The sequence below is a fragment of the Anguilla anguilla genome, chromosome 4 (assembly GCF_013347855.1).
Source record: "Anguilla anguilla isolate fAngAng1 chromosome 4, fAngAng1.pri, whole genome shotgun sequence".
Taxonomy (NCBI): Eukaryota; Metazoa; Chordata; class Actinopteri; order Anguilliformes; family Anguillidae; genus Anguilla; species Anguilla anguilla.
Window position 1 is genome coordinate 41,568,513 of NC_049204.1, and position 13,767 is coordinate 41,582,279.

Consider the following 13,767-nt stretch of genomic DNA (forward strand, 5'->3'; position numbering starts at 1 on the left):
TAACTTCTCGCATCACGAAAATACCGCGAAGGTTACGTGCCAATTTACGTTTTATTACTATACATACTATTTTTATGATTGGATTAATTAGGGGTCCAAGCAGCGAAGCTGGTGGAACCCTATTGTATCTGTTAGGATTATTCTTATTATTATTATTTTTCTCCGCTAAAAGTGTCTGAGGCTCAGAAACCATAAGTCCTGGAGCAACCAAATTTGGCAGGTGGGTTCCTATGGGCCCCCACTACTCAGGCACTAAAAATCACGTATGTAAGCCAGATGGTGGCGCTATAACAAAGGGTAACGCGTACAAGGCCATAACTCCCACACCATAAGTTAGATCAACACAAAACTTCATCGACATATGTATCTGAACGTGTTCTACAACTTTGCCATTGGCCCCACCTATGTCCGCCAAATTGTTTGCCCGCCATTTAGACTTTTTAGTTGGGGCGTGGCAGTTTTCTCGGCAAAAATGTCTGAGACTCAGCAACCATAAGTTGTAGACCAACCAAATTTGGCAGGTGGGTTCCTATGGCCCCCCACTACTCAGGCACTAAAAATCACCTATGTCGACCAGATGGTGGCGCTATAACACGAGGGTCATACTTTAAAAGGCCATAACTCCCACACCGTAAGTCAGATCAACACAAAACTTCATCGACTGATGCATCTGAATGTGCTCTCCAACTTTCCTATTGGGAGCACCTATGTCCGCCATATGGTTTGCACACCATTTGGACTTTTTCATTAGGTGGGGTGCGGAAAAGCTTGGAGCTCCAAATCCAAACGATTACGACATCGAGTAAACTTCTTTACGGCAAGCGACAACCATGGCGACGCAAGTAAATCCGACACCGTAGGGTCTAGTTTTTATCAGTGAAAAGACGGTCTGACACTGCCACCTGGCGTGCATGCTAGGATAGGCTACCCAACGTTTCTTAGTAAAAGCTTTCTGAGAGGATGAATAATTACTTTTCTTTGGCATGGATCCATTTGAAGACAGTATCAGGTGAGTTCGTTTAGTCTTTGAATCTGTCATTATGCTGAGAAATAGTTAAACCATTTTATTGATAGGTTCTGAGTTTCTGTGCACACGCGCGAAAACACGCTGGTATAATAAAACAATGACGGTAATACATATATAGTCCGCTTCGTTCCGTTGCTACCATAACATAACAGACTATCTTATGTCTACAGCTGCAGTTCTCGCTGCAATTTCTAACATTGAATATTCACAAAAAACGCAATTTATGCTGTACTCTGCCAATGTCTAAATAAATAATACGCTACGGTAAATCTTTGAGAGGATGAATCATTACTTTTCTTTGGCATGGATCCATTTGAAGACAGTATCGGGTGAGTTCGTTAAGTCTTTAAATCTGTCATTATGCTGAGAAACAGCTAAACCATTTTATTGATAGGTTCTGAGTTTCTGTGCAAACGCGCGAAAACACGCTGGTATAATGAAACAATGACGGTAGCCTCATAGTCCGCTTCGTTCCGTTGCTACCATAACATAACGACCTACAGCTGCAGTTTCTCACTGCAATTATTAATATTGAATATAAACAAAAGAAGCAATTTATGCTGTAGTCTGCCAATGTCTACATAAATAATACGGTCCATTTGAAGACAATATCGAGTGAGTTCGTTTAGTCTTTAAATCCGTCATTATGCTGAGAGAAATCGTATTCTCAATTTAATCTCTAAATTGACTGTAAGATTAGGGTTGTAATTAGGTAGTTGTTTCGTAGGTGACTTAGTCTTAACTCGTCTTAACTATTGCTTGAATTTTTTCATAGACTGCGTTGTTGCTGTTCTTGTTTGTATTAGTGTTAATTAGTTTAACCTACAGGGTCAAAGTTGAACCATACGGTTGTTCCCTGCACTTAGAACGGTAGGCTGCTGCCCTGTAGGGTTTTCGACACACTTGTTCCTGGTTATGGTTATACATTTTGTTGTACGTCGCTCTGGATAAGAGCGTCTGCCAAATGCCTGTAATGTAATGTAATGCAATATCCCGTAGCAACACGATAAACCCGACATTAGCCCTAAAATATTCCAATACAGCGGTGAAAACGTTGCTCACTGAATGACGAAATAAGCGAGACTAACTTTAAAAAAAAATTATACCATGTCATTCTACAGTCAATATCTGGGATTAAACATTGAATAAATATACAATCTTACCGTTGGTTTTAGGCGTAGATGTCCCTTTTGCGAATGAGTGGCCATATATTGTCTTGGATAATCCGTTTGTGAAATGTCGGATTTTTTCAAAAATAGCTGTGCGTAATACCACACCTGTTGCGTACGGCGTTGTCGTTCTTCTTAGTCCAATTTGGCGTGATTGACAGTTCATTTATTCAGTAGGTGAGATTATAAACTTTCTAACGATGTATAACATGTCTGATTTTGCTTTTGGAATAGCGTTTTATAGGTCAGCGTTACTAAAACTCTTCTCATCTGCAAATGTCTAAATAAATAAATAAAACGGTAGGCTTCTTTGCGAGCAGCACGCAATTCGCGAGATGATATTCAGTCTTTCTTCCGTTTTTTCTCAATGTCGTATTTATTATTTGAAATGTGCATTCATGTGTTATTATTCTATCTGTCTCTGTGGCGCTCTGAAATGTACATTCTCTGCTAAGCTGAGCAATGGATTGGAATATGTGTCTGACGTAGTGTTGCACGGTATACCAAAACTTCAGCACTTTCTCGGTACTTAGGAAACCGTTTTTTTTATTTTTTATTTTTTATTTGAATTTTCCGACGTTCGGTAGTTCTGCGTCAAATGTAAAAGCCAGGGAAATATGTCTCCCGCATTACTGATTTAGAGGATGAAAAGTGTAGTTTGTCAGAATCTTCGCTAGATGGCAGTAGCAACTAAGGTTGCCAAGTGAGGTGACCTGCGCTTGTGTATTCACTTCCCTCAAACAGCGCAAGCTTTGACTCAGTTCACTTCAGTAGCAATAGGTGTTCCAATTTGGAAATATTTTATTATAGATAGATGCTATATTGTTATTAAAATATGCTGTTTTTAAATCTATTTAAAGGTGAAAGACCTGTTTTAAAGATTATTTATTTACAACTGTTTAATTTTTGAAATATATTTAACATATTTTTCTATTGTTCAGTGTAACACTATAGGCCTATGCATATTAATATGTTGACGAGACTTCAGCTTACAGGTTGTTAATGAACCAGGTTGTTAATAAACCATGAATTCGAAAATGAGGTCAACCCTTGTGGACATTACGTTTCTGATCTATTAAGGTAATTTTTGTATTGTTAGGTACCGAGTATCGAATTAGCACCGTTTAAGTTTCAAGTATCATTTCAGTATTGAGTATCGTAATACTAAACCTGGTATCAGTATCAAAGTCAAAATTTCGGTATCATGACAACACTACTGTGACGCCTTTTTTAGTTGCGGCGCAGAAACACTGCAGCTGTGCATGCACACCGGACCATCTAAGTGTTATGACATGCCATCTAAGTGTTACGACATAGTAAAGGCCTTGACGGGAAGTGGCCAGGACACATCCATGGCGACGTAACTAAGTCATCCGACAGCGTCTCTTAGCACAAAATTGGCCATAAGTCATCAATATTTCATACAATCATCATGATATTCAGTAGATATGTTGGATGAAGGCGTATGATCATGAGGACAAAGCCATTTTAAAATCGCTCCATAGGGGGCGCGATGCTGCCAATGCTTGGACCCCTTCCAACGCCGCTTGCGGCTTTAATTAGTAATTATATTTGATGCAACTTTAGCTATATTTCCATTACTTTTCCAAAACTTTTGAAAAAATATTATTTTTCATAACTTTTCCAGGGCCTGGAAATTGCATTTTAAATTTCAATGACTTTTCCAGGTTTTTCATGACCGTACGAACCCTGCATCAAGTTTCTTTCACCAGTTATTCCTGGTCAGGGTTGCGAAGAGGGCTGCAGCATCTTGGCATGCAGACAGTTCACCAATCCATGACAGAGCCCACACACCATTCACTCACACATTAATTCCTACAGGCATTTTAAACTCTCCAGTTAGCCTAATATATGTCTTCAGACAGTGGGATGAACTGGAGTACCTTGAGTTGGAAAGTCCAAAAAGCCCCTAATCAGGATTCAAACTCGATACCTTCTTGCTGTGAGGTTGATCGGAAAGCAATCGCATTTACATCACTGATGAACTGATGGTGTTGGCCTGCATGGCCACTCAGATCTTTGTGCTAGTAGGGGATATCCTATGTTCCCTATTTGTCACAATTCAGCCAGCTCATCAGTTACTGGCCACGTGGTTTACCTTTACGTCACATGGTGGTACCTGCAGTATCAGTGACGGAAGAAGCTGAGCAAAGTGTTTCTCACCTGGTTCTCGTGGTCGGTCTGAAAACTCCTTGTCCAGCAGGCTCTCTGTAACAGAAATAAACAGGTGCTGTGGGGTAAATAAGATGCAGAAATAAACACCCAATGATGTGATCTAGCTGCTCTTCAGTTGATATTAGGAAGAGGGAGAGGCCTCCAATGGGATCGTTTCAATTTGCCTGATGAAATATTGAAATAAATGACCAAGTCTGAGTGCATGTACATGTATTTAACTGTGAATGTATGTGTGTGTGTGTGTGTGTGTGTGCGTGATATGAGAGTGAGCAGTGGTACAATACCTGGCGCATACTTGCAGATGAAGTTGTGCTTCATATTACACCTGTCATCATTCCACTGGTACAGGTAGGGCCCGCCCAGCCCATGGAGAGCAGTGGGCTGGTGGTACATCACCACACAGGCCTCTCCCCCACAAGACGGCTCATCATAGTACCAGTTCCTGCAATGTGCCACACCTGGTGTGAATATGTGTACGCATGGATCCACAAACTACAATGCAAGGGCTGTAGTAGTGTCTGTTTCAGCGGCTAAGGAGTCATGTTTAGTTTTTAGTTTATTAATGCAATCATATATATTTAATTTATTAAAACAAGATAAACTAATTAAAAATGGTTACAAAAAGGTTAAAAATCATCCCTAAATGGGATATAGGCTGTTAATCTTTTATAAGAGTAACATATTCAACAAAAAGAAAAAAGAATTATTAGATGGAATATAAAAACAAAAATACTATTAAATGCATATAAATAATGAGTAAATCTACAAAAGGCTATTAAATTTGAATTACGAATCCATTAAAAGGAATGAAACACAGAATTAGAAGTTGTTCCAAGTCATTATTCGGGAAATAATCTACTGTATTAATTTCCTGTTGTAAGAGTGTAAAATCTGTTGGGAAGTTTTGGCGGTTACCTGGTGACATCCATACTTTGCTGAGACTCTCACCTGAACTGCGAGACGCTGTTGTCAGCCCACCTGTACAGGTCAGGGCAGGAGGCAAAGCCACCTTGGTCCTGAGGCTCTCCGTCCCGGGTCAGGCCAATCCAGAAGTCGCCGTCGGCGATGCCGGGCTCAGAGTGGGCGGGGTTGGAGGAGGAGCTCGAGCTGAGCTCCTGGAGGAGGCGTTCAATGAGCTGCTGCTCTGCTGGGCTTTCCACGCTCAGCAGTGCCCCGCCATCCATCTCACACACCTGCCTCGCCTCCCGGAATGCCACCCGGCTGGACACGTCCCGGAAGTAGGCGATCTTGTAGCACGGGTTCTCCGGTCCCCCCTGGCAGATTGTCTGACCTGAGTGAGTGGCACACAGTTACAAACTAATCAATCAATAAATCAAACAATCAATCAGTTTATCAATAATTGAATCATAAACCAATCATTTAGTGCATCAGCCAAATAATACAACAATTTAGTAATCGATATTTTAGTCATACAGTAGATCAACATGATTCTAAAGTATTCATAGTGAACTACGAGACCAATGATTTTTCTGCATGTGCATCACTTTTTTCAGAACAAAGTTAAATTACGTTGTTCATTTGGCCACAATTTTGTGATGACTTGGTATTTTTTGTACTATAAAATTATTATCTTAGCATTGCCTATCAAAATCTGTATTGATTTTTAGTCCTCTCACTAGACTATATCCATCCATTCAGCCTGGGACTGCGTCCAAACCCAAACTGTGCAGTCATCACATTCCCACTGCCCATGCAATCCACTGGGGGGAGTCCTGCGACCTTTAATCCTGATCATTTATCTTCATAATACACCTACTATGGACTAGACTGACACAGCACGGTCGTGGGCTTGCACACAAACACGCGCGCACACACACACACACACACTTCAGGCAGGCACACAGAGCCACACACACATGCACAGACTTATCAGGTACACACACAAACATGCACCCATGCATACACTCCTACACACAGATACACACACACACACACACACACACACTCGGTTTCACACATGCCTGAAGCTATACAGGAGGAAGACTCCCCTCTATCTTGTTCCTTCCGGAGGAGGATGAAGGCTGGAGGGAACGTCAGATTGGGAAGTGGGGAGAAAGCAGGGGAGCAGATGTGAGGCAGAGCGGTAACAAGGGACAGAGTGAACAATGGAGGAAGACAATAGAGGATGAAGAAAAGAGGAGGAGGTAGAAAGGCATTGGGGGTGGGCAGGTGGGAGACTGGGAGGGATGTGCTGAGTCTGGTTCTATCCTGCACAGCCGGTCCCATTTACTGGACTCAAAGTGATGAGAGTGCAGTTCTCAACCAGGCAATTATTTAAAGTAGCTGCTGGGCAGTGAGCTCATGTTATTATTAGACATTTAACAGCACGTGTATTAATCACAGTTTATATTCGCCCCACACTCTATACTGAGGTCCCAACTCGTCTTTTATGGCTGTGGTCAAAATGCAGATAGTTAGGGAACCTTTATTTTATTTTACACTTTGTTTTATTTTACAGTGTTGCACGAATATTAGTCAGAACTCTTAGCTGGGATGGGCTTGAGAGCTGGGTTGACCTGTGCATGGGTGTGGTGCGTGTGTGGTGTGTGTGTGTGTGTGTGGTGCATGCATGCGTGTATGTGTGTGTCTAAGTAGTATGCGACTGGTTACAATTTTCATAAAAAAGAGAACACTCCTCTACAGTCCTGAAAGAAGTATTCTCCGTCCTGCACTGTTCTAGCTGTCATCTAGGGAAAACCATTTCCCCTCGCAAACAGGAGGTAAACCACAGTTCCCTTTAATACTACTGCAAAAAGTAATAGACTTCGGGACAGTAAGCTGATCTCAGATTATTTGACAAGAACTGATCTTGAGGGAAGAGGTCTTTCCTATAGCTAGAAGCAGAATGATGACCACTGTAAGTACACCCCTGGGCACATTCAAGATGAAAGTTTTACCCACCAGATCTTTACAGCTTTTTATTGACCAGTGCAGTGCGGTATTTGAGGAACTGAGACCAAAGGCCGTCTACGACGTTTTACTTGTGGGAGTGAACCAGAAGTTACTTACACAATTCACAATGGAAGGCGAGGAAGGCTAAGAAAACCGTACAAGGAGCGACGATAATTGTCTTGCAAACATTCTCGTGAACCTTTGACACAACGCAGAGCCTAGTTAATTAACCAGGAAATGTATCTTGAGATCTTGAGAAAATCTTTTGCATGCGATAGCTGACACACACACACACACATACGTTACATAGCATCAAATGATTACATAAAAACATAATGAAACTGATAAAAATATGAAACTTGACTATTTAAGGGGTAACCAAATATTAAAATAGCCTATTTTAAGCGGGCGCGGACCGTTCCACGCTAAATGTATTGCGCATAAATAAGTCCAGTCTTCCAAAGTAATGAGCAGCAGCTAATTAAATGACTCGCAGATATTACTCAGACCTTACGGAATCACATCTGTTCCGAGAACTTACTTTGAAAATTCGCCGTCGTGCGCGCGAATTTTCTTCCAAGAATACACAGGAGCAATAAACTAAATGGAGAAGGAGACCGTTTTGTTTTTGTTTTTTTTAAAAAGCTGTAAGAGCAAATCTGTCACCCGCCATTAATCACATGAGCCACTAAAAAGAGGGAAAAACCTTTGCTGAATCCCCTTTTCAAAAGTATCTTTGTCTTGGATAACAAGAACAGACAGAAAAATAGTCTGCTGCAGTAAAACCTGTTGTACGTTTTTTTTTTTTTGTAAAACACTGCAATATATGACTCAGTTTAATTTAAACATGAAAATCAACAGACATGGCAATAGTCAAATCACCCTGCTAAAGCTGAGAAGTAAGAATACTAAGCTATATTACTTATGTCCTTTAAAAGTATCTGACCATTGCAGCATCCAAAAAGACACAGTTTTATAAGTAATTTACTACTGCACTGTTTGTTATTGCGCGATTTAAAAAAAAAAAAAACTATTGTACCATAATGTTCATATTACTCAACTTTAGGAGGTATTCAACATTTCAGTATAATTGTTCGATTAAAATTTTATGTGAACACTGTAGTGTGTTCAGTTTTAAATACATTTTACTAGTACGGTGGAACCGTTCAGTTTTAACCGAACAACTACATTGGTTCATTGTTCCTGCCTCACCGCGTCTAAAGTAATTCGTGGTGGTGTCAGTTATTAGACTTTGAAAAGAGGATTCATTTTGGTTGTATGTTTAATTATTATTCTATATTTGAAAGGTTATAAATCATGTTTTTTATCATGTTTTAGATACACTGTCAGGAAGGTAAAATTGTTTTTCCACTCACCGCTCACAACCCTTGCGCCAAGGCAGCTGGAGACCATCACCATCACTCCACATAGGACTGGAAGGATGCTCGGGTCCATGCGCATCTTCGGGGACACCCGCGACTTTAGTTTACGGCGCTGCGATGAATTAGAGAGCGCCCTGCACAACCGCTCAGTCGAACAGCAGGGCGCTTCGGTGAACAGTTCAGTAGCAGCGGCTGTGCTTGTTCGGTTCAGCGGTTGGCATCGTCCCACCGGCGGCTATCAGTTTGAAGGGGGCTCGCGGAGTAGAGAAAGCTTACTCTACCCGCTGTCTCGCTGGCTTGTGCGGTGTTGCCTGAAAAACAGCGACACACTCGGCTGCCAGTCTCGCACTTTATTGATCTATCCCGCGCGACTGGCAGTGTTCGATTTCAGCGAATACAGGCCACAGCTGTAACCTTTCGACTAGGTCGCAAATTGCATTAAACCAAAACACGCCCCGTAATGTGTATGCTGAAGCCAATTATGACAAGTTTAAGGCGAGGAAGATCAGAAACGCATTCTAAATAGGATATATGACCACGTAACTGTGAATGGTAGCGACACACAAACTGCAGTTCTGTCAGAATGGTTAACCTACCTAAGTTGTATTTTAATTCGTTATATTCAATGAAAATGCAATAGCTATTGTATTAAGTAATGTACCGTTGCTGTTTAGCAACCAGCTAGCTAGATGGATTAACAACTTATTATTAGCATATAGGCCTATTAGGGCTGTCAAAAAATATTCGTTTTTCTTTTTATTTAAAGTTCGAACCTAAATTTGAGAATTCGAATATTAGTTTTGCATCCCGCGTTTTGTAATTAACATAAATATACAGGCTTTAATTTCATGCGGCGAATCATGTTCATGCACGCAAAGTTCATTTCCTGTGCTAACGTTACTGGTCAGCTAACAATTTAGGCTAAATAATGTTCCCATGGCAGGCTATGTTTCCTTTCTGTTCTGAAGATTTTGATAAAATTGGATGATGAAAGAAGTTAAACAAACTAAAGAGTAAGTAATTTATGTTGTTTTAGGCTACAGGTATTGAATAGTCTGAATAGTTTTTGTGTTAAGAAATCAACAGGATTTCCTATAAACAATCATTTCCCTATTATTGTGATTAATAAATGCCGAGTTGTGGCAAATTACATCCACGAGAAAGTGCTTTATTCATTTGCGCATTAGGCTATAGAAACTGCAGGGGGCTCATTTATAAAATGAACTTGCGTGCATACGCCAGTGAAGACCTGATGTAGAGCCACAACCGTTTCCACGGTCAAATCGATTCATGTTGAAATTTTATAAATCACTACTTTGACATGATTTTCTACATACGCGGCACACAGTTGATCTAAAATACGTTTTATAAATGAGGCCCCAGATTTAGTAACCTAGTATGAAAGTTCACCGATGTCCTCTATTCTACTGCCCGCTTGTGGAAAATAACGCGCAGGCCAGTTTAGAGGGAGCGTCACGTGCATATTGCGCCCGACAATTAGCAGCTTATTTTTTTGTGAATTATAGGCAAATGATATTCGAATATATTCGAACGCTAACTAATTACAAAAGCTAATATTCGAACTCAATGTCATCTGATTGGCTGCACACACCTTTGCATTTTTTAATCCACATTGATTCCCAACATTGTCACTGCAAAAGGGAGTCCAGTTCTCTTGATCTATCTGGCTATATATGTGAAAAGCAGTAACGTTGCCTGAACTGAACCCCAGTTTCCTGCCTTGTCTTTTCTTTCAAAATAATGATGAGTTCCCATGTGAACTAACAAGAGGTGTCGTTGCATTTCATCTGTACTACATTATGTCCATTCAATTGCTGCTATGTAGCTACAACAAAGATGATGTTGTGTTTTACGACATTTAGTAATTACATTTATTTGGAAACAGGCCTAAAATCTGAAAAGGTTTGCTTGCATTAATTCTGGCTCAATTGGCATGTCTGCCCATACATGTGAATATTTTCATTTTGTGTTAATGTAAATCTATAGATTAAATTATTTAAGAAGGAAATTAAGTTTTGGGGGGGAAATTAAGTTTCATTATTCCATTCAAAAATCTTTGGACAGTTTTAAATGAGATACAGTCATGGCCTATGTTTAGCCTGCCAAAGTTCTATTAAACTATTATTTAAGTCTTCATATCAAAACTAGGGCAAAGGTTCCAGTCAATATAAAAGAGAGATGTGAAATGTGAGGATGATTTTCATGTATTTCCCAACACTTTATTGTGATAGCCAATTACACTGCCACAGACATTTTCTCTTTTATGTTGATTGATTTTTCCCTCCAGTTATGTGAAGCAATGGCAACACAAGGCTGTTAACCACGCTATAATATGCATCGACACAAAAATGCTATTACTTAATTTGCTATTAGGTATTGATCAGTTATTTCCCACAGTAAATAGCGCTCTGTTCTATGGATGTTCAATAAAGGCACTCTGAAATGCTCTGACACATTATCAATAAATCTGCAACAGTATTACAAGGATCATCATTCGAAAGAGATATTGTAGAGATCTGGCAGGAAGTGGTGGGGCAAACTGTTGGGTAATCACAAAAGAGGCTGAGAGCTTTTTGCAGGATCGCTGTCAGGCTGAAAAAAGTCCAGCTTGCAGAACCAAACCCGCATGCAGGGCCAGGGGGGAGCAGCAGAGGCGGGGTCACAGCACTATGCTGATTCTGCTAGCTGCCACAAACGGGCCTCCTGAGCTTTCCCCCTGGCTACAGCCCCACCCTCAGCTCAGGGAATGCATCAGAAGGAGCTCCTGTTCCATTGCACCTAGAGCCTCCTGAAAAACACTTGCACAAAGAACAGTCATTCACAGGAAGGATATTACCCCCCGCTCCCATCACCACATAAAATGGATGTGGGAAAAAAAGTAGCAGGGATCCCACTCTGAAATGTTCTGTTTACACAATACAATATATACAATCACTTATAGAATGATTATTATATTTTTAGGAAAAATCACGTACCGAGATACCACCATGTTGTTGGTGCAATCCACAGTTGGGCAATACAGTTGCATAATTTTCAAAAAGTATTTTTGACTCAAAGTCTCAAATAAGCATTAAATATCGTTCCTGTATTTTCCTTCCTGCTTTGTTAGAATTTTCAGGGAAATCTTAAATGTGAAGGAAAATCTTTATCTAAATTCACACAGAATGTTTAATTTGATGCCTTGGTGGTTTTTTCATAAATATAAAATCTCTGTTGGTGACGTCTTGTCAAGTACTGCATGTCTGCAGTAGACCTCATCTGATTTATCTGCTGCTCAGATATTTATATACTGCAGTTTTGTTTGGGAGATGTAGCCTATTATTGTAGTCTATTTTCAGTAGAAATAAATGGGAAAGAATAAATAAAAGGATTTGGAAATACAGATTGAAAAATACAGTTGAACCTCAGATGGATTCGTCAACAAAATGGGGAAACCTCTTTTTGAGTTACTTAGTATAGATCCTACAGTAGGCTTTAGAGCTATAAATAAATCACCTTTCCAATATTCAAATCCTAGTTGGTGTATCGCTAAATTGGTAATATCTTACATATATACTGTAAATTGGTATCCTACCAACTGCAAATACCATAAATGTTATTATCGTGGTGATGGAAGGCTGGAGAGAGAATTGAGGTTACAGTGCTGCAGTTACAGTGCTGTGTAAGAGGTGTTTCTGAAGTAGGGGGGGTTCTCATTTCAGAAACACCTCTTATACAGAACCATTGACAAATTCCTAAATCCTTTTAGGCAGCTGCATCCTTTCTGGATTATTCCCGCTGACGTGCCCCGTCTAGGAAATTCAGCTACTAGATAAAATGAAAATGCTTCTGGGTGAAGAGACTATATCTATAGATCAGTGTGCAGTGGGTTTACAGACACTAATACACACTAATGAATAGCTGCCAGAATATCTGGTAAGCACATTTTACTGCACACAAAAACACAAGCACTCTTGCCTTTCCAACACAGCATATTTGAGATGGAGAGAGGGTAAAAAAGAAAGTGAGCTCATAGAAGGTGTCTCACTTTAACATATCTGATTTCTAGACAAATCCGATATTGCTGCATTTGATTATTATGTTCTAAACAAAATAAAATATAACTATCAAATTTGTCCCAACATGATTTGAATATCATCTAAAGGTTGCATCCAAAGGTAGCATCTGAAGGTAGTCAGATTCCTTAGGTATCGAATCTTAATGTAAACAGTTCAGCACCTTCTATGGTCTTTTAAGAAATGTCATCCCATAATTGAAGTGTGCGAGTCGCAAGCTAGTCATCAGGTCAAATGAAACATTGAGCACAGGAACAAGGGTAAACGTGATGCCAGTCTAAATGCAAGGAACTAGATGCGCAGGACAATGAGAAGTGTGAACAGGTGACTACATATACGTTATATGACCAAAAGTATCTGCACACCCCTTGGTCTGGGGATGTTTTTCATGGTTTTGGATAGGCCCCTGAGTTCCAGTCAGGCCTGGAATTTCATCATTTTAGGGGCAAGGCCACTTGGCCTTTGGTGTAGTCAATTTTTTGAGGGCACAAATGCCAGGGCAACAAGGCCATCAAATAAAACAATGATTTTAAGTCCACGGAAATAATGAATTTAACTTAAGGGCTAAGGATGATTTTATTTTTAATACATAGTATAACTATCAGTGAAATAAATAAAAAAATAAAAAGCTGTTTATTTCACAAAATAATTTATTTTATTTAATAATATTTGTATTTTAGAATCTTCTCCCTCCGCTGCTTGTTCGCCATTACGGTTGCTCCGTTGCTGGGGGAAAAAAATGAATGAAAGCAATGTTAATGTTGTAATGAAGCCAGCTACCAGTGTTAGCCTACCTAACATAAAAAGTAACATTGATTTGCCAGCTAGCTAGCAAGCGTTAACTAACGTTACGTTTGTTAACATTAATGTTACCAACATTAGGCTATAATACTCATTAAGCACTTAACATTGATTTAACAGCTAGCTAGCAAGCGTTAACTAACGTTACGTTTGTTAACATTAATGTTACAAACATTAGGCTAAAAATACTCATTAGGCACGTA

General features: G+C 39.9%; 1 protein-coding gene across 2 annotated transcripts in view; it reads right to left on the minus strand.

Annotated features, from left to right (window-relative positions):
• The window catches only part of chodl (chondrolectin), a 52,824-nt gene extending 43,642 nt beyond the window's left edge, over nt 1-9,182 (minus strand). Inside the window, exons 1-4 of one of the 2 annotated variants that reach the window (XM_035412670.1) lie at nt 8,682-9,182; nt 5,341-5,683; nt 4,677-4,834; nt 4,381-4,425 (exon numbers count right to left, since the gene is read on the minus strand). In XM_035412670.1, the coding sequence (XP_035268561.1) occupies nt 4,381-4,425; nt 4,677-4,834; nt 5,341-5,683; nt 8,682-8,766 (631 nt within the window). In that variant the 5' untranslated portion in view covers nt 8,767-9,182. The remainder of the gene's footprint in view (nt 1-4,380; nt 4,426-4,676; nt 4,835-5,340; nt 5,684-8,681) is intronic. The other variant, XM_035412672.1, reaches the window with a different exon arrangement.
• Between the last annotated feature and the right edge of the window lie 4,585 nt (nt 9,183-13,767).